Source organism: Balaenoptera physalus, assembly GCF_965194825.1.
Source record: "Balaenoptera physalus genome assembly, chromosome: 2".
NCBI classification, from domain to species: Eukaryota; Metazoa; Chordata; class Mammalia; order Artiodactyla; family Balaenopteridae; genus Balaenoptera; species Balaenoptera physalus.
In genome coordinates, this window is record NC_138883.1 from 179,485,728 (window position 1) to 179,512,786 (window position 27,059).

The following is a 27,059-nucleotide window of genomic DNA, read 5'->3' on the forward strand; positions in this document are numbered from 1 at the left end:
GGAAGGAATGTTCTGGAAAGGAGTTAGTAGGACGTCTGAGCCTAAGCGTTTCCTTCTTCACTTTCTGATGCTCACCCTCTACTGATCTCACTTTAGTTTCTTATGTTAAAAGAAACATTGTGTTGAATTCACAAAAGGATTGGCATGTGTGCATTTGTGTGATATGAAGGAGGGGGTGGGTAGCTTGAAGATAATTTCCATTTTTTGTGCTAAGTCTTATCTATCTACATACACATGTATGTAATATATAGCAATATAAAGTAATGATTTGCAAATGATAATAAATATAATTTGAAGGTGTCTTCCCTCAAAAAAGAGAGGTTTATTTGAGGCCATTGCTACTATGTTTTGAGGTAGAAATCCAGGGCTGTCGTTTATGAACACCTTTTACAAAAATAGTTTATTCTTGGCTCCATTAGAAATGTTGCTTTTGTGTCTTATGAACTATTTTGGGGACTCTTATTTACCAACCACTCTCAATAGCAGTAGAAGTAATATGTACTATGCTGTGTTCTTCAAAGATTTTCAAAGTGTTAATGATCAGTGGACATTGCTTAAGAATTCCTGCAGTGAATTCTGATTTAATTTCCTGGCAGGCCTGATTCACCGATCAATCGTTAAAAATTTTTGAATCTCTTGGATTTTTTTAAAAGGCAATTCCCCACTACTCTTCACTTGTGGTGATTAGCTAAACAGACGCTGATTTGCATGTTGGTGGGCCAGTGTTTCGTTCACGACAGTGAAACTGTCTTTCTTCTCCTTCAGTCCACCCATCGGTCGGTCCCCGGGTTTAATGGAACTACCTTCTCTTTCTCAGCCCCGCGGCCTCACTCCACTTACTGTCGGTCCCAGCGTGGACGGCTGTGCTGCTTCCCACGTGGCTTTGCTTTCCCCAGGTTTCCTCTGTCCCAGACTGTTCTGTGTACATGTGTAAGAATAATTTTCAGACACGGTTTGCATTGCAGAGTACACAGTTCAGGGACTGCCTGTTACCTCCACATAAAACTCACGTTCCTCGGACCATCTCTCAAGGCTCACCCCCTGGCTCTATTTAATATCCTAATACCACCTAATGTCGCAGCTGTTTAAAGCAGACAGACCACCTTTACATGGTGACTCTCGACTGGAGCAATATTTTATGACGCCCTGCACGGCTTTCTTGTGCTTCAGCTCTGCATGATTCATTTAACAAATTATAATCCACTCAGAGAATTTAAAAGAATTGAACATGCTGTGTATGGGGACACACACTTCCCGGTTCATGGATTCATCACCCTTTAGCAAATTTCTACGGGAGCGTGAGCTTATTTAACCTTCCTGTGGCCTTGCGTCTTTGCAGGGAGGAAATCAGACGGCTACAGTGATTGCATTGTGTTCAATGAAGGACTTCAACTTAGCGCAAGAGACCTGCCAGTTGGCGATCAGGGATGTTGGAGGCCTTGAAGTTTTAATCAATTTACTTGAGACAGATGAAGTCAAATGTAAGGTGAGTGGCTGGGTCACGGTGGATGAGGCGCCTCGTTCACGCCTTCACCTGCTTCTCTTCTTAGCGCTGCGCGTCTGCCCTTCCTGCCGCTTGTTTCTTTATTACTACTGACAACCCGCTTCTGCTATTAGCTGCTCTTGTCAACTCTCTGCTTGTCTTCCTTCTCTTCTGGCTCTTTTCCATTAGCATGTGCTTCTTAAATGATGAACGTTTGTTTACTTAATTGAAGGACAATGCGGGGGGAATATGTATAACACCTGGGAATAGAAACCGTTCCCTTAAAAAACTTAATTGGGGAAGGATTTTAGGTAGGCTTGGAATTTTTTAAAAATATAGCCCTGGTTATGCATTAAGCACCCATTCATCTATAACTTTTTCTTCTCGTTTAGATTGGTTCATTAAAAATCCTGAAGGAAATCAGCCGTAATCCTCAAATCAGACGTAATATTGTTGACCTTGGGGGCTTGCCCGTCATGGTTAATATTCTTGACTCTCCACATAAGAGCCTGAAATGTTTGGCAGCTGAGACAATTGCGAACGTCGCCAAGTTTAGGAGAGCCTGGCGGGCGGTGAGACGCCACGGGGGCATCACCAAACTGGTGAGTAAGTGCCACTCATGGCGGCGGGCACCCCGCTGTCCTTCCCGGCCCCTCCCGGACATCAAATAACCACCGGGCGTGCTGTGGGAATCTTCTTTCTGTGTAACGTGTCCTTGAAAATTATTTTTGTGTATTTACATTGGCAAGTAGCCAAAAAACATGTTCGACCTCCTTTTTCAAAGAAATACAAATTTAAACAAATAGAAGTAATTTTTACGTATCCCATAGGTAGGGATACATTCGTGTGTGTGGGCAGCGTCAGTAAGAGGGTGGTGACTTACTTCACTCAGTCCGGAACTATCACAACATGGTTAATCAACTGTACTCCAGTATAAAATAAAAAGTTAAAAAAGAAAAAAAGAGAGGGTGGTGAGACCCTCTGCAGTGGAACACCGTCTGGTAGCCCATGTCCTCTGCTGTGGTGACCTCACTATGAGGAAGTGTCCTCCACGGAGGCAGTCAGAGCTGCAGGCACTTACTCATCTCATTGCTACTTACAGGAGTGACAACTGAAAACAGCATGTTTTACAGTATGAGGTTAGTAAAATAATATGCGTCCTATCCATAAGAAGCATCCACTGTCAGCTGTCAGTATTGTGTTTTGGAAGTTTATACAGTAACATGGAATGTTTAATATTCTATAAAATCATAACAGGATTAAAAACTGATGACAGCCATGATCCCAACTTTTAAAGCCCAGAGCTAACAAGTATAGAAAAATCACTTGAAATAAATACGCAAAATCGTTCATCAGGGGTTTTCTCTGAAATGACTACCAAATTTCCTTCCTACTTTTCTACATTTGCCAGTTTGTTGTGTATTACTTTTATATTCAGAAAAAATGATTATTTCAGTAACTATCGCTGACAGAAAAAAGTAGGCTCAGGGCCCCTGCCACAGCAGGAGGGATCTTTATGAAGTGCGGTATGGAAGTGCATTTGTATCCTCACTGGATCTTGAGTCGCTGCCCCGGCTTTCATCACGCTGGATTGTCACCACTTGCCTACTTTAAGTTCCTGAAGATGAGAGACGTGTCTTATTCATCTTAGTGTCACCCTCAGCACCTCGCCCAGGGCCTCACACATATAAACAGTTAATAACTATCTATCGAATTAATATGGATTTAATGTGAATAAGTACACAGTGAAACATGTTCAGAAATGTACTGAAAGAGATTCTGTGTGTTCACTTTATCCACCTGTAATCTGTAGAGCACTATACCTTATAATCATTTGCCTCAAAAACAAGGTGGACTTATGGCTGGATAGATGGATGAATAGATAGTTAGCTATGTGATAAAACAGACGTGGAAGAATGTTAATTAGAGAATCCAGGTGGTGGGTATGTGGATGTTGCTGTATTCTTTCAGCCTTTGTGTGTGTTTGAACATTTTCATAATAAAACGTTGGGGGGAAAAGGTCGTTATTACTGGGATTATCATTGTCCTGCCTAAATAATGAGATCGTATGGTAGGCTGACGTGGCTGTCCGCTGAAACTACTCCCATAAGAATGAAAGACAGAGCACTGGCGTATGTTTTTTTTAAACTCTTAAAATAGGCTTTTTTTAAAAAAATTAATTAATTAATTTATTTTTGGCTGTGTTGGGTCTTCGTTTCTGTGTGAGGGCTTTCTCTAGTTGCGGCAAGCGGGGGCCACTCTTCATCACGATGCGCGGGCCTCTCACTGTCGTGGCCTCTCTTGTTGCGGAGCACAGGCTCCAGACGCGCAGGCTCAGTAGTTGTGGCTCACGGGCCCAGCCACTCCGCGGCATGTGGGATCCTCCCAGACCAGGGCTCGAACCCGTGTCCCCTGCATTGGCAGGTGAATTCTCAACCACTGTGCCACCAGGGAAGCCCCTAACATATGTTTTTATGGACATCTTACGCGTCATGTTTAGGGGCCTGGAGTTTGGACAGTTACAGTCACCTAATCAAAATAATGACATACATTTTAATTTAATTTTAAATAATAGCAAAATTAGGAACAGGAAAGACCATTAATGGATAAACTTGAAATTGCTGGGTTGGGAACACATCTGACTTCTCAACCAGGACTGGGGATCCACTTTTGGTTGGGTACGTGTGGGGGAGGGCAGTATGTGACACGCAGGCAAGAGTCCCCAATGGAGACTGGAAATGAAGGACATCACACAGTACAGAGATGAAGCCGTGGGCTGATTATGGCCCCGGAGCAAGGGAACCGAGGGCAGGATCAGAGCAGGCAGGAGGGCACTGGCCACGGTGGTGGGGTCTGGGCACCTAGACGGCGTTCAGGCCCTGGAGGGGCAACTCGATAAGACTGGGCAGAAGGTGTGACGCCTGAGCAAGCAGGGAGAGTGCACCCAGGCAGGGAGCACGGCACGTCCAGGGCCATCAGTCCCGAGGCCAGTTTATGTGCTCCTCTGTACGTAGAGTGTATTCGGTCCTTTCACTGAAAACCATTTCAAATGCCTCCAGAGGTGTAGATCCACAGAACAAGGTGGTGGGAATACAAGTATAAATATAAATGTAAATAAATGTATGTCCCCGACCACAGTGATGTCACAGCCTCATGGTCGTGGGGATGTGAGGGCAGTGGGGATTTGGGCAAAAATATAAGCATAATGGTGAGTATATTAGGTATTTCGAGGAAGTCAGTACTGGGAATAGTGGAGGAACTAAGGGGGAGTGATCAGTCAACTCTACTTGGAGAAGGAGGGTCAAGAAACAAATGAATATAACAAAACACAAACACACAGATACAGAGAACAGACTGGTGGTTACCACTGGGGAGAGTGGAGGGGGTAGGGACAATACAGAGGATTAAAAGGTACAAACTACTATGTATGAAATAAATAAGCAACAAGGATATATTGTACGGCACAGGGAAATATAGCTCTTATTTTACAATAACTTTAAATGGAGTATAATCTATAGAATTATTGAATGTTGTACAACTGACACTAATATAATATTGTAAATCAACTACAATGAAAAATTTAGAAATTTAAATGAATTAGTTAATTAACTAGGATAGAGAGAAAATTTTTTTAAATAATTTTTTTTTTTAAAAAAAAAAGAGAGGCTGGAGAGAGGAGATGTCACCTTTCTTGAGTCTTGAAAGGTGAGCAGGTATCTATCAGGCAGACACATCAGGCAAAAGCGTTTAAAGAAGATGAAGCCATGTTGGTAAAGGCCCAGAGCTGGGAAACAGCACTGAATGTTTGGAAACTAAGTGGTGTAACGTGGCCAGACCTTGGGTGAGGTGGGCTGAGTCGTGAGAGACGAAGGTTGAGGACTGTGGGCATCACACTGTCTTGTCCAAGAGCTACGGAGTTTGGACTTTGTACAGATAATGAGGGAGTAACTAGTACGTAGGCAGGTACTTTCAGACTGTCTTCCCTGTGTTCAAGCCCATTGTCTTGCTGTCCTGGGCCCGGTGGTGACCTGGAAGCCGTGTAAATCGTCCTCACCCCGTCCTTGGGCCACAACTAACTAGACCATGAGTGTCCTCCTGCTGCAAATCCGTGTCCTCTCTGCAGGAGGTTGGAGTTAGGAATCTGTGACTCAGTCCGGGCTCCTGCCTTCTAAACGGTGGCCGTGGTTAAGTGGGCAGTATCCATGGGATCTGGTCTCCGGTTATGCGTGGGATTAAGACAGCTCTGGGAAGGCTGGCTTCACTTCCTCCCCGGCCACCCTGCTGGATGCGTGTAAACTGCCTCTCCCTCAGGGGCTTCAGTGACTTTGGTTACTGCAGAGAAGAGAAAGGATCCCGGCTGCTGTGCGTTTGGTTTAGTTGGTTTCGGGAGTGCAGGGGGAGGGCCACGTCCTCCAAAGAGGCCTCGTGGTTTTAAGAGCGTTCAGGCCAATCAGCTGTCACCGGAAAGTTCTCCTGGCTTTAGGGAGCCTACTTTTCTGAGATACCAGGGATGAGGGTGAGCTTTACAAATCTTACTAATGTCAACGTTAGAGCTGTATTAAGAAAATACTCTCGCGGGGGGATTAAATCCCTTGTGGGAAGGAAATGTAAAAGCTGCCAAATCTGGAGGAAGGTGTTTCGAAGGTTCTGTTTGTTTCTTTGACTGCTGTGTGGCACGAAAGTTAATTTCTTCAAGGATTCGTACTTCTGAGGGAGGGGAGCTTGGTGGCAACCCTGCAGCGACTGCGAGCTGGGTTAAGTCTTGTCTTGAAGATTCCCGCTTATGCTGTATCGATCTGTTCTCTAGGTCGCTCTGCTTGACTGCAGGCAGCCCTCCGCGGAGCCTGCCCAGCCGGGCCTGTACGAGGCCCGCGATGGGGAGGTGGCCCGCTGCGGGGCGCTGGCACTGTGGAGCTGCAGCAAGAGCTACGCGAACAAGGAAGCCATTCGGCGAGCTGGGGGCATCCCTCTGTTGGCTCGGTTACTGAAGACTTCCCGTGAAGACATGCTAATCCCGGTCGTGGCGACATTGCAGGAATGTGCCTCAGAGGTATGCAGGCCAGCTCTGCTTCCCTGGCTCTCATTCGCCTCGACTTTCTTTAGCGGAAGCATAACTTCTAAGGTTAATTTTTTTTAAGAAGTCACCCTTCTATTTGAAAGAGAAGATCAAACTAATGGAAAATTAATTACATTGATACCTGGATGATATGTTTTTGAAAATGTTGACTAAATTCCCTTATTGTTATAACGGTGTGTTAAACTTGGACTGTGGTGTTTATTTACTAAGAAAGTTTGTTCAGTGTAGTTATTAATAAATGTGAATCGACACTTATATTTATGCATATTTATGCAATATATAACTACTAAAGTTTACTTTCCTAGGAAAACTACCGAGCCGCAATCAAAGCTGAAAGGATAATTGAAAATCTGGTAAAGAACCTAAGTAGTGAAAACAAACAGCTGCAGGAGCATTGCGCCATGGCCATCTGCCAGGTACGGGGGCTCTTCTGCGGGCCGTTTAAGGTGCTGTTTCGTGAGGTCCCATTCTCTGGGGATGGGACTCAGGAATCTGCATTTTTAACAAGAACCCCTAGGGATTTTCGTGCACCCATAGGTCTGAGAACCACTGTCCTGTGGTAATGGCAGATGCCTTTAAATGTCAGAGAGAAATCTGCTCCTGCATCAGCCTGTCTGACTACTTACAATTCTGTAAGACACTTAACATGTCTCTGTCTGCTAAAATGATGTACTTTGGTGTAAAATAGCCAGATATGTACATGGTGCCTCTATATCGCCTTTCATATATCCTGTTCAAACACAGTGGTCTCGGGAAATATACCTCCCACCAAGACAAGATAGATGCATGAGTGTGTGTGTCGTGTGCGTATTCCTGTTTTATCTTTTTATTAATTTGCTTATTTTCATCCTCATTAATTTTCTGTAGGTTACAAGTTTCACAGTATACAAAAAAAAAATAGAGTAGAACGGTCAAGGGGGAAGAAAAGATGGCTGTGACAAATTCATACTTGGCTGGCTACGGGCAGCACCAGCTTCTGCCTAGTTAGAGTAGACCTCCTAGAAGAATGCATCTCAAAATGTGCAAAGTGAGAGAATGTGCCAGAAAGACGGAGTCAGAGAGGGCTTCGGGTCAGTCAGCAGAGGGTCGCATGAGTTCTCTGGGGCGGCCATAGCACTGGGTGTCCTGAACGACAGCAATCTGTTTCTTCACAGTTCTGGGAGCTGGAAGTCTGAGATCAGGTGTCAGCAGGGTTGGTTCCTTCTGAGGAATCTCTCCTTGGCTTGTAGATGGATGTCTTCATGTTCCCCTGTCATCCTCCCTCTGTCTTCACATGGTCCTTCCTCTGTGCCCTAATACCCTCTTCTTAGAAGGACACCAGGCGTTCTGGATTCGAGCCCACCGCAGTGATCTCGTTTAACCGTAATTACCTCTGTCACATTCTGACGCACGGGGGTGCGGACCTCAGCGTCTGAGTTCTGAGGGGCACAGCTCACTCATAACGGAGATACGCAATAGTCTTTTTTATTTTTAATTTTTATATAATTTTAACGGTTACTTTTCCACTTACAGTTATTACAAAATACTGGCTGTCTTCCCCGTGTTGTACATACATCCCCGAGCCTGTCTCACACCCAGTAGTCTGTACCTCCCACTCCCCCACCCCATGGTGCCCCTCCCCTCTCTCCCCACTGTAAGCACTAGTTTGTTCTCTGTATCTGTGAGTCTGCTTCTTTTATGTTATATTCACTGGTTTGCTGTAGTTTTCAGATTCCACCTGTAAGCAATAGCATACAGTATTTATCTTTCTCTGACTTACTTCACTCAGTGCAATGCCCTCCAAGTCCATGCATGTGCTGCAGATGGCAGAATTGTGTTCTTTCTCACGGCTGAGTAGTATTCCATTATGTATTATATATTCATGTGCCACTTCTTCTATATCTATTCATCTATTGATGGACACTTAGGTTGTTTCCATTTCTTGGCAATTATAAATTGTGCTGCTGTGAACATTGGGGTGCACGTATCTTTTTGAATTAGTATTTTTATTTTTTTTGGATATATGCCCAGGAGTGGAAATGCTGGGTCACATGGTAGTTCTCTTTTTAGTTTATTGAGAAACCTCCGTACCGTTTTCCACAGTGGCTGCACCAATTTACATTCCCACCAACACTGTACAAGAGTTCCCTTTGACTTGTATGTACGCCTCATATGAGTATATTTTAAGGGTCAGTTAGAAATAGTGATTCATTCTTTAAAGTTGCAGTTGAGCCAGAACTGAAAGTCACTAATAGAAGGTAAACATGGCAGGTGCTGTGTGATGCATTGTGATGAGAATTTCTTGTAGGGGCCTCATGGGTGATGCATTGTACGCAGTTCATGGCCTTAGAGAACAACTGTACACTTAGAATAATATCAAACCTATGCTAAACTTGTCATCTTTTGGCTCTATAAACTGGGAAGGATCATCTGTTGGGAACATCTATGCAGCCTGTATTTATTTCAAAGGTTGACACACGCATGTGGATAAACATGTTTGAATAACATATCAGTTGCTGTTGATATAACCCACTGCTCTGGGCATAGAAACTCTGTTGGGGAAATTCCGCACTTCTTAGACTTTGGGGGTCATTAAAGATCTGGCTGAATCGCCATCACTCAATTATCTTCTCCACTATGTTTTCCCAAGGCTCCGGGTTACATCACTGCAGAAACCCTCCATCCATGCATGTGGTATTCTAGGTTCCTTACCAGCCTCTGCGTCTGTCTTGGTAGAAGCCCAGGCTACCCCAGAACTGGCTTGGGAGGATTGCCAAGTATGTAGAAACCTCTAGACATTGCCAAAACCACGTACAGGAAGAGCGACACTGTCAGATAGCTGCCAGTATAGACAAGAATTATATTTTACTTGAAGGCTCCTTCAGAAAATGATACTCCCTGAAAAGAAGTTTCATAGCTACTAGAATGGCAGCCTCTTTAGCAGTCACTGAAAGCTTGATGCGCCTTGATCACTGACAGCGTCTGATTTGGCTTCTGTGTAGTGTGCAGAAGATGAGGAAACCCGTGACCTGGTTAGGCTGCGTGGAGGACTTAGACCCCTGGCTTCTCTCCTCGGTAACACTGACAACAAGGAACGGTTGGCCGCCGTCACAGGGGCAATATGGAAATGTTCCATCAGCAAAGAGAATGTGACCAAGTAAGAGAAGGCATTCAGTGTTCCGTATTAAAATATGGCCATCCAAACACATTCTTCTATTTTAATGCTATTTTAATAAAGAGTTGATTCTAGTGCTACTCCTGTAGTTTCCAAAGCTGTACATTCTGGGCTAAGTTGGCAGAATTAAGGGATTCTTCCCATCCCACCATCCGACAGTGGTTTTTGTGCCTCAGTAGGAGAAAGGGGGTGCTGACAGAAGCTCCCTGTGCCAATGGACTGTTTTGCATGTGGGCAGCCTTGTAAATGAGAAGTATCCCTGATATTTCCTGCAGAGACCTATCAAGGTGAGGGAATGAATTTCCCACAGAATCTTTAGAAATGGAAGTGGTTTTATTCTTTTTTCTAAAGATAAATGAGTCAGCTAAATGCCAACTAACCAGGTTAGTCTTCAAGTGCAGTCATTTTCAAATATGATTTCATTGAATTTTAAAGTATTTGTAAACTTTATGACCATTTGATTGATTTTAATCTTTGAATTTATCTTTTTATATATTTTTAGAGTTTACACACTCTATGATGGGTGTTCTGGGGCAACTCTTTCCCGTTTCAGGGTGATGACTTTCTTTAACAAGAAATTCACATGTTCTGTTTAACACACAAAAAGGTTTATTTTGCTTTGTTCGTGTAAAATCATTCCTGTAATCTGAGGGAAAACCCTTAGCACAGTGGGATTGTCGACGCTCAGATTTGGAAGCAGTTGTAGTGTCTTCGGGGCTGTACAGCATAGCACTTAAGGGCACAGAAGGTCGGGTGTGGATGTTGACGCCACTGTTTACCAAGCTTCAGATTAGCCTTTTGACAACAGGGTTGTAACAGCATCCACGTCACAGGGTGGCTGTAAAGATGGAATGCGCATACGGTCGGCAGTTAGTAAATTTTAGCGATCAATATTATCACTAACATTATTATCAGCTAACTTCATACCAAAAATAATACTGTTCGCCTCTTTCCCTCCCTTCCCACCCTCTTTTGCTTGTGGTGAACTTAGATTTCGGGAATACAAAGCCATTGAAGCCTTGGTGGGACTTTTAACTGACCAGCCGGAAGAAGTGCTTGTGAACGCAGCTGGTGCGTTGGGAGAGTGTTGCCAAGAGCCTGAGGGCAGAGTCACCGTCCGCAAACGCGGTGGCATCCAGCCACTCGTGGACCTCCTCGTGGGAACAAACCGAGCTCTACTTGTCAATGTCACAAAAGCGGTCGGTGCTTGCGCAGCGGAGCCCGAGAGCATGATGTAAGCGGCCCTGAAAGCTGAAAGCTTTTATTTGGGAGAGCTAGGGGGACACTGGGAGTACGGAATGGTGTCATCTCTGAGAACTGGTGTGCACAAGTGACGGAAGAGTGAAATGTGCCCACATGTAAATAACACAGGGTGACCAAATCATGAATTACAGAGCCACGTTGTTCCCTTGGATGAGCTGGAGGGTACTGATTAAAATAGCCAGTGATCAATCAAAACAGTGGGGGAATTATCATTAGGGGAATCATGTATATTTTGTAGATATTGATAACAATAATATAATAATACAACTGACAGAGAAGGGTGGATGAGTAGGTGTGCAAATTTTATCTTGCATTAAATAAATCAATAGATAGTATTTAAAACATAATTTTATCTATCTATCCATCCATCCATCCATCCATCCACTTATCTATCTCTATCTATCTCTTTTTTAAAAAATATTTATCCATTTATTTTGGCTGCACTGGGTCTTAGTTGTGGCACACGGGATCTCTGTTGCAGCGTGTGAGATTTTTAGTTGCAGCACATGGGCTTCTTAGTTGCAGCATGCATGAGGGATCTAGTTCCCTGACCAGGGATCGAACCTGGGTCCCCTGCATTGGGAGGGTGGAGTCTTACCCACTGGACCACCAGGGAAGTCCCATTTATCGATCTCTCTTACCTATCCATACATCCTTTTATCTAGCTGTAGGCATAAAGAGATATCTGGAATAATTTATATTAGCTGTTAACAATTATTATTTCTGGATGGTAGGATTTGGGATATTTTCTACCTTCTTTTTTATATTTTCTATACAATTTGTATGATGAATATGAATCATCTTTAAAAAAATTAGAGTTCTTGTTTAGTACCTTGCACAATATCATTTTATTCTGAACAGTAGTGTATAATGGTTAAGAGTATAGATTCTGGAACCATTGCCTGGAATTCCGGTCTCACCACTTACCAACTATGTTTCCTTCAGCAAATCACTAAACTACTTGGTGCCTTGGCTACCAAATATATAAAATGGAGACAGTCATGGTACCAACCTCACTGGATTGTTGTAATGATTGAGTGAATTAATATATGTAAAATGCTTGATACATGATAGTGCTAGGTAAATGTTGGCTAGTATCATTCACATAGCAATAGCTTTAATGAATAACAATTTAAACCAATAATACATAAATACAAAAAAAAGTCAGAGGGTCCAGTATCTGTACTCATCTATAGATGAGTCCCTTCATTCTGTGTTTCTCTCTTTTTAAAATTAATTAATTAATTAATTAATTAATTAATTAATTTTTGGCTGTGTTGGGTCTTTGTTGCTGCGCATGGGCTTTCTCTAGTTGCGGCGAGCAGGGGCTATTCTTCATTGCGGTGCGTGGGCTTCTCATTGCGGTGGCTTCTCTTGTTGCGGGACACAGGCTCTAGGCACACGGGCTTCAGTAGTTGTGGCACGTGGGCTCAGTAGTTGTGGCTCATGAGCTCTAGAGCGCAGGCTCAGTAGTTGTGGCTCATGGGCTCAGTAGTTGTGGCTCACGAGCTCTAGAGCGCAGGCTCAGTAGTTGTGGCGCACGGGCCTAGTTGCTCCGTGGCATGTGGGATCTTCCCGGACCAGGGCTCGAACCCATGTCCCCTGCATTGGCAGGCGGATTCTTAACCACTGCGCCACCAGGGAAGTCCCCTGTGTTTCTCTTATATCAAATTAATCATGTTGTTTAACTTGCTATAAATCGAGAACAAGAGGACCCTAAATGGGGTCCTCCCAGCTGCAGTCAAGGAGCTTTGAGGGTGTGGCATAAGCATGTCAATAGGCGATTATAATACAGGCCTTTGTGCATCATGCTAAGTTTGAATTTTGCTTTAAAGTCAATTGAAGGTTTTTAAAGGGTTTTAAGCATAACCGGAAAGAGAAGCTTGTTTAGGAGATCACTGCCGGCCAGAGGTGAAGGTGGTTTAAACTAAGCCTGTGGAATATGTTATACTAAAGAACAAAAAAAATGACAGAGTAAAGAGAAATAAAGGGAGAGAATGGATAAGACCAGGTGAGTGGATGAACACGAGTTGTAAAGAAGAGGGGGGAGTCATGAGTGATATTTAGCTTTCTGACTTGGGTAACTAGATGGATAATTGTACCACTTGCTGTTATAGGGAATGTAGCTGGAAGACTGGTGAAGGCAGAATGAACTTCACTAGGGGAGAAACAAAGCCAATTTGTTCATCATGATGTATTCATTGCCTAACCCAGTCCCAGGCTCAGGGTAGGCGCTCAGCAAACATTTATTGTACACTAAATGAATGATGAGTTCAGTTACGTTGGGTCCACATTGAGGTTCTTCTGGGACATCTCCGTAGTGATGGCAACTAGTCATTTGGATATTCATTCACGTCTAAAGCTTAGGATAGAATGTGGGCTGGGCATATAGCATTCTGAGTATCTGGTAACTTAAGTGATGAATATATGTGAGATTGTGAGCAAGAGAAAGAAAGGGAAAAGAGAAGGACAAAAACAGAATCCTACTGCATCCAATCTTTTAAGGAGAATGAATGGACCAGAGAAGAGGTGCCTATAAAGAAATGCAGACGGAACAGCCAGAGTTGTGAGGGAAGCCAGAAGAGTGAGTTACTGAAGAAACAAAGGGAAGAGAGTGTTTAAGGAGAGAAAGTGATCAAAAGTGTCAAACTCTATGACAAAGCCTCATAAGATAAAGACTAAACTGTTCTTTCTTGTGTAACATGGAGGTTGATGAATCCTTTTGTACTTGTGAATATGGTTTTCCCACAGATGGTTTTAGAAAAGTCAGTTAGAAAACAGTGTTTTGAGGTTGGTAAGAATCCAAACGGCATTACATTTGGCATCATATATCAGACATGGCCATTATTGCTAGATCTGCAGGATTTATTGAGTCTTCAAGCTTTAAGTTAAATGGTAAGGAAATGAGAAATAACTTTGCCTTGTGTAAGTCTTAAATAATTCATAGGTTAGGAACTTGTTTTAATGATGAGCAGTTTTATGTTTTAATGATATGTCTGTGGCTATGGCTAAAACTTAGGTTGCACGTGAGGATGAACGTATGTACTCAGAGCAGAGTTTTATTAACTCTGTGTGCTAGTATGCACAGTTTTCTTCCCGTATCTATTTCTCAGTAAGAATAAGAAACATCGTAATAATAACAGTTTGGCTCCTGAGTCAAAAATGATTTTTAAGACAACAGTGATTTCATAAAACTCGACTGACTTTTCTCAGTACATCAGACTACTGCTTTTAAAGACTCAGTATAAACAGTTTCCTATTAATTATAGCCTTCCTGAGGAACTAACGTGGAGCAACAGGTATCCCAGCGTAGTAGGTTCATGAAAAAGTAGACTTATTCATGCTGAATTTTCTTTTCTTGTTGACTTTTTAATGTCTATTTGATACGTACAGAATTCACCTGGAGGTAGTTTGGCCTTCAAGTATATAAAAATCACATCAACATTGCAAAAAACAGTTAACGCTTGTGTTTTGAGGAGTGTAACTTTCTCATAAAATACTATAAAATTTCAAACAACTAAACAGTATTGATGCTGAAAACTTCAATATCTAAAATTTCTTTTCCACACCTCAGGATCTTTACTTTCTTTTAAAATTTTTTTTAATTTTTATTTTTTAATTGAAGGATAGTTGATTTACAATGTTGTGTTAGTTTTGGGTGTACAGCAAAGTGATTCATATATGTGTATTCTTTTTCAGATTCTTTTCCCATATAGGTTATTACAAAATATTGAGTATAGTTCCCTGTGCTATACAGTAGGTCCTTGCTGATGATCTATTTTATATATAGTATTGTGTATATGTTAATCCCAAACTCCTAATTTATCCCTCCCCTTCTTTCTCCCCTTTGGTAACCATAAGTTTATTTTCTGTGTCTGTGAGACTGTTTCTGCTTTGTAAATATAAGTTCATTTGTATCATTTTTTTTAGATTCCACATATAAGCAATATCATATGGTATTTGTCTTTCTCTGTCTGACTTAACTTCACTCAGTATGACAATGTCTAGGTCCATCCACGTTACTGCAAATGGCATTATTTCATTCTTTTTTATGGCTGAGTAGCATTCCATCGTATACAAGTACCACATCTTCTTTATCTATTCATCCATTGATGGACATTTAGGTTGCTTCCATGTCCTGGCTATTGTAAATAGTGCTACTTTGAACATAGGGGTGCATGTATCTTTTCGAATTAGAGTTTTCTCTGGGTGTATACCCAGGACTGGGATTGCTGGATCATATGCTAGCTCTATTTTTAGTTTTTTAAGGAACCTCCATCCTGTTCTCCACAGTGGCTGCACCAATTTACATTCCCACCAACTTAACTTTTATTTTGAAATAGCGTAAGACTTACAGAAAAGTTGCAAAAGTATAGAGTGCACGGTACAGAGAGTTCCCATATACCCTTCACCCAGCTTCCCTTAACATCCTACATAACCATAGTGAAATTATAGAAACTTTTCATTTGTTGAAGTCTAGTTTTTTTAATTTAAGATTGTTGTATGTGGATTTCGTGCATTTTTGTTCAGTTCATTCCTAAGTACTTAATCTTCCTCGTTGGTGGTATAAATGGTTTTTTACTGCCATTATGTGCTTCAGTTGATTGTCTCTATGAACACTATTGAATTTTGTGTATTAATTCTCTATGCTGCTACCTAATGGAATTCTCTTATTGTTTGAGTTCACTTTATTGTTGATTCTCTAGCGCAATTGTTGACATACTATAGCACATGGGCCAAATCCTGTTTTTGTAAATAAAGTTTTATTGGAACATACTCACACTCATTCATTTATATATTGTCTTTGGTGGCTTTTATGTTACAATGGCAGAGTTGATAGTTGCTACAGAGACCAAATAACCCACAAAGACATACTTACTACCTGGCCCTTTACAAAAAAATTGCTGAACTCTGCTCCAGGATATTCCCAAGAAAGTTTTATTTCTTCTTTATAAATTCTTATTCTTTAGATTGATTTCTCTTGTATAATTTCATTAGCTAATTCCCTACTGCAGTGTTGAATAGTAATGGAGATAGCTTCTTTGCCTTGTTCCTGATTTTAATAGAAATGCCTCTAGTGGTGTTCTATTATGTAAAATAATGTCTTGAGGACTAAAGTATATATATTTTATCATATTTTTAAAAATCTCTCAATTTCTATTTTTAAAGAGTGTTTTCAAAATCAGAAATAGGTATTGAATTTTGTCAAATCCCTCTTTAAGCATTTATGGAGATTATGCTCTGTATACTCCATTATGATTTTTCCCTTATATCTATCAATATGTTGAATAATATTAATGGGTTTCCAAACACTGGACCAACCTTGCATTCTGGGAACAAGTTTCACTTGGTCATGATGTACTATTTTCTTAATGTGGTGTAGGATTCTGTTTGCTAATCTTATTTAGTATTTTTGTAATGATATCCTTGAATTATATTGGTCTGTAGTTTTCTTTTCCTTCCTTCCTTTTTTTTTTTTAACAACTATCTTTATCAAATTTAGGTATCAATGTTATACCTGCTTCACGAAAGGAATTAGGAAGTTTTCTTTCATTTCAATACTCTGGAATAATTTATTGAGCAATGGGACCATCTAGGCTTTAAAGTTTTGATAGAATTATACTGTGCAGTCATCTGGGCCTACTCTGTGTGTGTGTTCTGTTAGTTCTTTACTGGTTTTCTCTAGTTCTTCTATGAAATCTAATCTATTTATGCATTCTACTCTAATGGGGTCAATTTTGGCAATGTGCATTTCTTTATAAAATGATCAATTTCATTTAAATCATCAAATGTATTTAAATAATGATCTGCAAAACAATGTCTTATGATTTTTAAATTTTGTCTCGTTTCAATGGTTGTTTTCCACTTGTCATTTTATATTTGTGTATGTGAGCTTTCTCCTGTTTTTTCCATGATCAAGTTATCTAGTATAGTTTCTCTATTTTGATTTTTTTCTGAGAAAATTTTATTAATTAGATATACTGTTCTTTTATTCTCTACCTCATAAATTTCTTTTATATTTATTCCATGTTGCCTTTTCTGGGTTTATTTTGTAACTATTTTTCTAATTTTTTTGAACTGAGAAGATATTTATTTTTATTCTTTTTTTTCTTTCTTTTTTTGGCTGTGCCATGCAGCTTGTGGGATCCTAATTCCCCAACCAAGGATCGAACCTGGGCCCCCTGCAGTGGAAGTATAGAGTCCTAACCACTGGACTGCCTGGGAATTCCCTCTTTTTTTAATAATAAAAATATTTTGTCCTATGAGTTTTTCTTTGACACTTCTTTAAATGTCTCTTGTACATTCTGATACGTAGTGATTTCATTATCATTATTTTTAAGAAGTACTTTAATTTCAGTTTATATTTTCCCTTTAGGCCAGATGTTGTTTAATAGAATTTTTTTTTTTAATTCCACAAAGAGGAACCTTTTTATTTTTTGTTTTTGTTAGATATTTCTTACTATGTTGCAGTTTAGTCAGTGTTTTATTTCCACTTTTTATGGAACTTACTGGTGTTTTCTTTATGACTCAATATAAGATGAATTTTTACAAAGCATCTGTAGGTGCTTGGGGTGAAGATGTGTCCTCTTTCAATAGAGTGTAGAGTTTGATGTATATATATATATGTATTTTTTTTAAATAAATTTCTTTCTTTCTTTTTTTGGCTGTGTTGGGTCTTCGTTGCTGCACGTGGGCTTTCTCTAGTTGTGGCGAGCGAGGGCTACTCTTCATTGCAGTGCGTGGCCTTCTCATTGCAGTGGCTTCTCTTGTTGTGGAGCACAGGCTCTAGGAGTGAGGGCTCCAGTAGTTGTGGCACGTGGGCTCAGTAGTTGTGGCTTGTGGGCTCTAGATCACAGGCTCAGTAGTTGTGGCACGCGGGCTTAGTTGCTCCGCGACATGTGGGATCTTCCTGGACCAGGGCTTGAACCCGTGTCCCCTGTACTGGCAGGTGGATTCTTAACCACTGCGCCACCAGGGAAGTCCTGATGTATATTCTTAAGATCTATTTTATTAAGTTATGTAAGCCTTCTATCTCTACTTACTATTTTTCATGCATTTGACCTGTCTCATACTGAAAATGGTGTATTAAAATTATTAGTGTGCTTCTACCTATGTCTTCTTACAACTCATGTAGTTTTTGCTTCTTAAAGGCAGGCACTATATATATATATTTTTTTAATTAATTAATTAATTTATTTATTTTTGGCTGTGTTGGGTCTTCGTTTCTATGCGAGGGCTTTCTCTAGTTGCGGCAAGCGGGGGCCACTCTTCATCGCGGTGCGCGGGCCTCTCACTATCGCAGCCTCTCTTGTGGCGGAGCACAGGCTCCAGACGCGCAGGCTCAGTAGTTGTGGCTCACGGGCCCTGTTGCTCCGCGGCATGTGGGATCTTCCCAGACCAGGGCTCGAACCCGTGTCCCCTGCATTAGCAGGCAGATTCTCAACCACTGCGCCACCAGGGAAGCCCCAAAGGCAGGCACTATATTATTTGGTGCATAAATGTTTTAATCATTGTGAATTGTGGATTTTAATTTTTCAAGAGCTCTTCTTTGTCATGTTTAATGAGTTTTGGCTTGATATTTCTACTTTGATATAAGGATCTTTACCCCTGCTTTCATATTTTTTCCATTTTCCTGGAGTATCTTGGTCTACCTTTTATTTTTAGTCTTTGTTGAACCACTTTCTTTTAGGTGTGCCCTTTCATACAGTATATAGATGGGTCTTGCTTTGTATGCCAAGCTAAAAATATTTTTAATAAGTGAGCTAAACCCATTCACACTCATTGATGTTTGGTCTCAACAATGTCATAATATTTTATAATTATTCATATTCTTTTATATTTGCTCTTCTCTGTAAGATTTGTAATCTTTGCTCTTTAATATTTTTTTGTTGTTATTTAGAAAAGTTTGCATTTTTGTTTCATTCTAGTCAGTGTCTTTGTACCTGTACATTTTTCTAATGCTTGCTTTCTCCTTTCTGTTATGTAGTTATTTGCTATTTAGTTTCTCAGTTTTTGCTGGTATCTTTTAACTCCCACCCATCATCTCTATAGTAATCAATGGGCTTATTTCATTTTTCTCTTTCCCTCTTCCTTATCCTCTCCACTTTAAAGTGCATTGTTTCTACTTTGTCATAACATGTAACATTTGAACATTATTATTCTACCCTTGACCCTGCCCCTGTTTTAATCTTAGACCAACAAACATATATACACATATACTTATTATCAGTTTTTGCTGCAGTTTTACAGTCATAGTTTAATTTTTGGAGCTCATCCCCTAGTAGAATCTTCAAAAAGGGCTCATGGGTACAGAATTCCCTAAGTTTTTAGATGTTTAAAGTACCTTTCTCTTTTTCAGCTTTATATAGGTATAATTGACACATTTAAACATTATGTATGTTTAAGGTGAATGACATGGTGTTCTGATATAAGTATACTTTGTGGGATGATTACAGCCACCAAGCTAATTAACCTCATCTCACAAAGATACTTTTTTTTTTGGTGTATGGCAAGAACACTTAAAATCTGCTCTGTTAGCAAATTTCAAGTATACAATACATTATTATTAATACAGTTACCATGCTGGGCACTAGGTCTCTAAAGCTTATCCATCTTATAACTGAAACTTCGTAACCTTTGACCAGCATCTCCCCATCTCCTCCACTGCCAGCCCCTTCACCATTCGAATCACTGTTTCTCTAAATTCAACTGTTTTAGACTCTACATGTAAGTGATTTCACGCAATATTTGACTTTCTGTGTCTGGCTTATTTCACTTAGCATGATGTCTTTCAAGTTCACCCATGTTACAAATGGCAGGATTTCTTTCTGTTTTAAGGCTGAATAATATTTCATTGTATAAGTATACCACAACTTCTTTATCCATTCATCTGTCAATGGACACTTAGGTTGTTTTCATATCTTGGCTATTGTAAATAATTCTATAATAAACATAAGAGCACAGATATCTTTTCTAGCTACTGAATTCATTTCCTTTGGATATATACCCATAAAAATGGGATTGCTAGATCAAATGATAGTTATATTTTCAATTTTTTGAGGAACCTCCATACTGTTTTCCATAATGACTATACCAATTTACATTCCAACAGTGTGCAAGGATTTCCTTTTCTCCACTTCTTGCCAATATTTTTTATCTCTTGTCTTTTCAATAACAGCCTTTCCAATGAGGAGTGAGGAAATATCTCACTGTAGTTTTGATTTGGATTTCCCTGATGATTTGTGCTGTTGAGCATTTTTTCATATACCTGTTGGCCATTTGCATGTCTTCTTTGAAGAAATGTCTGTTCAGTTCCTTTGCCCATTTTTAAATTGAGTTATTTATTTATTTATTTTGCCATTGAGTTGTATGAATTCCTTATGTATTTTGAATATTAACTTTGTATCAAATGTATGGCTTGCATATATTTTCTCCTGTTCCATAGATTGCCTTTTCATTTTGTTGATTGTTTCTTTTGCTGTGCAGAAGCACACGTTTGTATCTAGTGAAGCTATTTTCCTATAAATACTCAGAGGACAGCTTTGCTAGATATAAAATTCTTGGTTCCCACTTTCTTTCTTGAATTAAAAAAAATTCTGCTCCATTGTTGTCTTACTTCATACCTTTTTTGGGAAAATTCTGATGTTAGTTGAATTCATGTTTCTTTGTGAGTTACTTGATCTTTTTGTTTGGAGGGCATGAGAATTTTTTCTTTACCTTTATAATCTAATACTTTTACTAGGTTTATCTTAGAGTTGATTGCTAACCATTTGGTTAACCTGAAATATAGTTAATACAGGAAAATCAGGATAAATGCTTTTCTTTTCCTTTTGAAAAAGTCAGATATATGAGTTGTCAGGAACTCATATATTTCAGATATATGAGTTGTCAGGAACCCTAGCAAATGCCAATAGTGATAATAAGGGCTGTTATTCAGACTTTTTAGGAACTTGTAGATCCTCATGATTTGTTTCAGTCTCTACTGTGCCTTTAATACAAAATTCCTGGCATACATGATTCAAAACATGCTAAAATTCTAATGTCCTAAGTTTTTCATTACTTCAGAATAACTTTAAACCTAAAGGTCAGCTTTCAAATATAAGTTCCTGACTACAAAAGAGTTAAATTTCATGTTCTTTAGAAAATAATCAAGAAAAAATGTTTCTCTTAATATTCTGTAAATGCCCAAGATTCTAAGAAGTTTTACATGACAGTTTACCTAAATAATATACTAATTTCCTACAATTTATCCTGTAAAATATTTTCCTTCCACACATTGTAAAACAAATATTTGCTGAACTGATTGTTACATAGTCCAGTGTTATGTGATCATGTAATGAAAGACTCTTTTATAAAACATATACACAAGGATAGAATTAAAACTTACCATGGAATCTGTAACTCTAAATTTCCTGTCTTCTGTGGTTTAAACATAATTATGTTGCATTTACATAGTTTTTTTTTTTTTACATTGGGTTTATTTGTTCTTTTTAAAAAGGGGGAAAAAAGAAATAAAGCTATGCTTGTTTGCATACAGAAGAGATTTAATCTCTTTGTGGCTGCCCAGAAATTTCATTTACCACAAAACCAGTCCTTGTGACATTTTAGGGTTTATGCAAGATATAAAATAGAATGTATGTTTTATATGTTTGTATCAATAAGAACATTCTTCCTTCCTTTTACATTTTTTTGTTATTTGTTTTTCATCTGTATACTTTTAAAAGCATATGGATTTAACCGAGATACTGAAATGCCAAATGAAAATTAATTATGTGAATAATTGAACCTTCTGAATCTCAGTTTTCTCATTTTAAAACAAGCTCTGGGGATGTTTAATTAGAGGATTACGTGGATTTCATTTATCCACATTATACACCTCATCCATCCAGTTGTGATGTGTGCTTAGTTCCATAGCTGAATAAGTTGGCTTTTCAGTACTATTTCCTGTGCGTGAGAGTATGTGTGTGTGTTTATAATGAAGTTAAAACACATTTTTAAAACTTTTAATTTGTGAAACATGATATACATAAAGGAAAGCGCATGCTGTAAATGTACACAGTAGTAAATTCTTGAAAAGGGAGGACCCACGTGCCTGCCACCCAAGCCAAGAAGCAGAATACCATCGTCGCCCTACAAACGCCCGGGCTGCCTGTCCTATCACGGCCCCCCAGTGCCCACCGCCCTGCAGTCTGGGGAGAGCCCCTCTCTTACCTTTTATGGTAATTCACATCTTACTCTGTTTTCATCACTTTATATTGGACAATGCCTCCCTAAATAGTTTTATTTCTATTTGGAAACAAATGGAAGCGTATAATATGTGTTGGTGTTTGTCTGAATTTTTTTGTTCAAAATTATAGGTTATTTTAACACTTAATTGCTCAGTTTGATGCGTTTTAACAATTGTATACACTCATATAACCACCAGCCAAAAGAAGATATAAAACATGTCCTTCACCCAAGAAAGGGCACTCATGCTATTTTCCAGTCAATCCCCACTCCCACCCCAAGCAACCACTTTCTGATTTCCATCACTATAGATTAGTTTTGCCCTGTTTTGGGATTGGAATTTCTGAGTCATAGGGTAGAAGTTTAACTTTATTAGAAACATCCAAATAGTATACAAAAGTGGTTGTACAATTTTACATTCCCATTGGTGCCAACATTTAATGTTGCTCTTTTTTTTTTTAAATTTAGCCCTTCTAACAGAGCAAAATTGTATGTCATTGTAGATTTCATTTGCATTCCCCTGATAACTAATGATGTTGAATAACTTTCCATGTGCTTATTTCATGTGTATATATGTTATTTTGTAGTCTATTCAAGTTTTTCGTCCATTTTAAATTTGGATTGTTTATCTTTTTTGGCAATTTGAAGAAGTTCTTCACATATTCTGGATACAAATCCATTGTTTGATTTATGTGCTGTGGAATGATTTTTCCCAGTCAGTATTAAGGCTGTCTTTTCAGCAGAAAGTTTTAATTTGATGAAGTTAAAGTTACCAATTTTACTTTCATGGCTAGTGTACTATACGATATACCTCAAACTAGTTTCTAAGTGTGGTGTGGAAAGGGGAGTCCAAGTTAATTTTTTCATATGATATTCTATTGATCTAGCATCATTTATTGAAAACACTATTTCTCAGTTGATTAGCTTGGTCCCTTGGTTGAAATTCAATTGACTGTATATTAGCAGATCTATTTCAGAACTCCTTTTTCCATTGATCTATTTTTCTATCCTCATGTCAGTCCCACACTATCTTGATTATTATAGCTTTGTAATAAGATTGTTAAGTCCTCCAACTTTTTAAGATGCTTTGGGCTATCTTAGATGTTTTGCATTTATATATAAATTTTAGAGTCATCTTGTCTAAGTCTTTTTTAAAGCTTTATGGAATTTTAATAATTGTTGCTAAGAATCTGTAGATCAATTTAGAAAGAATAGGAATCTTAACAATATTGAGATCGCCAATCCACTAATATGGTATATATCTCCATTTATTTGGGTCTGTTTTAATTCTAGTAGGATATGCAGTCCAATACTCTCTCGTGATGCTGGGCGGTGGCAGTGAGCTGCAGCCCCCAGTCAGCCATGTGATCAGGAGGGTAAACAACTCAAACACTCACAACCATTCTGTACCCATCAACCATTCTGGTTTTCCCTTTCAGTACAGTAGTCAATACGTTACAAGAGATATTCAGCACTTTATTATAAAATAGACTTTGTGTTAGATGATTTTGCCCAGCTATAGGCCAATGTAAGTGTTTTGAGCATGTTTAAGGTGGACTGGGCTAAGCTGTGATGTTCGGTAGGTTAGGTGTGTTAAATGTGTTTTCCACTTGTGCTGGGTTTATTAGGACACAGCCCCATGGATAAATCAAGGAAGGTCTGTACAGAGAAAAGAGGGGAAAGTCAAACGACACCTTGAGGAAGCAGTCAGCCAAACTCAAACTGTGGGACTTCCTACAACAGTCCTGATCTCTTAAAAGAGTCAATGCCATAAAAATGTTCTAGATTAAAAGAGACTAAAAAGATATATCAAAAATACAGTGTATGATCCCTTTTGAATCTAGGTTTTGTTTGTTTTTTAAAAAGCTCTAAAGAAAGTTTTGCAAAGAAATGGGAATATTTGAATATGAGCTGGACCTCAAAAATTGTTGGGCCCTCTTAATATTATTCTATGAATGCATAACTTTTCATATGAATGAATAACTGTATGTATGAATGAATAAGTTTTGAAAGCTTTTCTGTCATAGTGCTTACACAACTATAAAAGGATAGACTATCCTTCTACTCTACCAAAGCCAAGGAGTTCTGGGACACACTTGACATGCCTTTCCAGAGGCTGCTACATTCACATCTTTTCTCCCAATTTGGTCTCCCATAGCCTCTTTAAAAGAATACACAGAGATATAAACATTAAAACTCTGAGAATTTTTATGAAAATGTAAAATTCTTTTCTAATCATAGTTTTTCACAGGGATCATTAATTCTGACATCCATTTATGTTTCCATTTTTGTGGAATTGCCAGCTTGGTTTTAAAACCTGTAGATTTCAGTTGCATCTTATAATGTGGCTTAAGACATCATGTTCCTTTAGGCTAACCACATTTAGGTTGAGCCATTGTCAGACAATAGCATTTATCAGCATAATTTTCAGCAAATATTGTGAAATTTTTAGAAAAGATGCAAAATTATGGTTTCAAAATAGATGTACTGTCATTGCCAGAAAGAAACTCTGCAACCTCAGCCGTGCTGGCTATGTGGGTGCAAACTGTTCACATTTGTTCATATATGTGGCCTCAGTGGGCAGGCCAGCCAGCCAGACTTGTTAACAATCCTGACAAGAGCTAATAGAACAAAAGACACTGAGAGCCATAACAAGCAGCTGTGTCTTTTTTGTTTGTTTGTTTTTAAGAGCCGGAATATGAAGATGTAGTCATCTTTCAAGAGCTGTTATTTTGTCAGCCACACAGTTTGATTTCTATGATAAATTTGAAGATTTTGGAAACATATAGTTCAGTTTTGTTTTTATAATATCAAAATATTAATGTAAAATTCTATTGACAATAAAAGCAGGAAGAGTTAACATACTGCTGGAAGTGAATTCAGAGCAAGATGCTAATCAGATTAAAGAACTATACAAAAGGAAATAGACCCATTGAAAATGGGCAGTGATGTAATGAATACCACCTACAAGCCCAGCATTGTATATTCAAAAAGCAATAAAGTTGTAAAGAAGATCTATGAAAATGCACTTTCAACTTAGAGGCAACTCCAAATAAAAATTTACTGGTTGGATTTTGAATTTGAACATGCGCTTTCCAAGTATGAGGTTAAAAATGAACGTATTTGTGTTGGGAGAGATTTTTGATTCATCAAAAAAGGAGTAGGCAAAGGCTATCTTGTTTCAGGTCCATTTAACCAATACTCACTGTCTGCGGGAGCTGCCCTGAGCATGGCGGGCAATGGGAGATTCCTGCTGTCAAGGAGATTACACAGTACTTGGGGAGATAAGAAGCATACGCACCTGCCTACAATGCAAAGCAGTGTGTTATGAGTGCTAGAAACGAGGGCAGAAAAACTCAAAAGAATCTCAGAGGAGGGAGAAGCCAGAGGACTTGGGGAGAGGTCTTACGGTAGACCTTAAAGCGTGGATTGTTGCAGCAAAAGATGGAGATGGCAGGGCAAAGGCTGAGTCCTGGGAGAATTTCTGTGGCTTGTGAGTTAACAGTGTCTCCCCTCTGTGTTCTCATGGAACCCCATGCCCGCATCTATTATAGCATTTACCAGAATAGATTATTATGGTCTCTTTAACACACTCGCTAGACTGCAGTTTCCTAAAGGACAATTAAAATCCTCATTATTTGCGGATTCTGTATTTGTGTATTCACCTCCTTGCTAAAATGTATTTGTCATCCCCCCAGTTAATCCTTATAGCACTTTCGCAGTTATTCACGGACACGTGTGGAGCCACGAAAAATTTGAGTTGCCTGGTGCACGTGTTTCCAGCTGGGGTTGAACAGGACCACACTCTGCCTTCTTGTTTCTGCTCTCATTTCATAAACAAGTGTCATCTTCACAGTATTTAGTGCCACGTTTTTTGCGTTTTCGTGCTTTGAGCTGGTGATCTTCCTGTTTAAAATGGCCCCCAAGCATAGTGCCAAAATGCAAGAGGGCTGTGATGTGCCTTACAGAGAAAATGTGTGTTTTGTATTGCCCGTGGGTTCAGTGTTAATGAATCAACAATGTGTATTAAGTAAGGTGTCTTTAAACAGAAACACACATAAAACAAGATTATGTATTGATCAGTTAACGAAAATATTCTCACCAGAGGCTCTTAGGAACAAAACTTTATATTCCCCCAGGAGCAATGATTGGGTATCTACAAATTCACTGTTTGCAGTGACTTTATACAGCGAACTACCCTGAGTAATAAGAATTGACTGTATCTGTTACTTCCGTATGCTTAGCACTTAGAGTTTAGGAGATTTCCAAGGAGTTTTATGAGCAAACACCTGAATGTAGGGAGTTTGGAGGAATAAACCAGCTCAGTGGAAATGTTAAATACTGAATTCAGGAACTGGGGTGTGAATACCATGCAGGCAGCGGGAAGCTGTCGGAGACTGTCTCCTGGGAGTGACCTCTCAGTTGTGGACTGTTCACCAAGCACTGACTGAACGTGCTGGGTGGTGTGATGGACAGAATGAATATCCCCGGGGCCCTGCTGGCACGGAGATACTGCAGAAGCTCTCAGAACTCCTTCGGCAAGATTCATTTCCCAGGGATTTATGGGATGGATTGGAACTGAGAGAAACTGGAGACATAAAACCAAGTTAGGCAGCTATTGTAGCAATCCTGATACGAGGTAGTAGAGACCAGGATTAGGATGCTGGCAGGGAGAACAGAGAAGTAGGGGGAGATACTTGAGTTATTTGAAGAAAATCCACAGTATATGACTCGATACAGAGGATGAGGGAGATGGAGGGACAAAATTAAACTCTGAAGTTTGCTACCCATGACTTTGTTAGTTCCTGTGTTTGCAAATGTTTTTTTAAAATGTTTTCCTCATCTAAGGTAATTAA

General features: G+C 39.4%; 1 protein-coding gene and 1 long non-coding RNA gene across 10 annotated transcripts in view; one reads left to right on the forward strand and one right to left on the reverse strand.

Annotated features, from left to right (window-relative positions):
* Window positions 1-27,059, reverse strand: part of LOC309654645 — a 619,568-nt gene that overhangs the window by 413,296 nt on the left and 179,213 nt on the right. The window lies entirely within an intron of this gene.
* Window positions 1-27,059, forward strand: part of ODAD2 (outer dynein arm docking complex subunit 2) — a 244,256-nt gene that overhangs the window by 118,276 nt on the left and 98,921 nt on the right. For all 9 annotated transcript variants that reach the window (XM_082448931.1, XM_082448929.1, XM_082448930.1 and 6 more), the window contains 6 exons: window positions 1,340-1,486; window positions 1,876-2,085; window positions 6,291-6,533; window positions 6,866-6,976; window positions 9,542-9,696; window positions 10,706-10,948. In XM_082448931.1, the coding sequence (XP_082305057.1) occupies window positions 1,340-1,486; window positions 1,876-2,085; window positions 6,291-6,533; window positions 6,866-6,976; window positions 9,542-9,696; window positions 10,706-10,948 (1,109 nt within the window). The remainder of the gene's footprint in view (window positions 1-1,339; window positions 1,487-1,875; window positions 2,086-6,290; window positions 6,534-6,865; window positions 6,977-9,541; window positions 9,697-10,705; window positions 10,949-27,059) is intronic.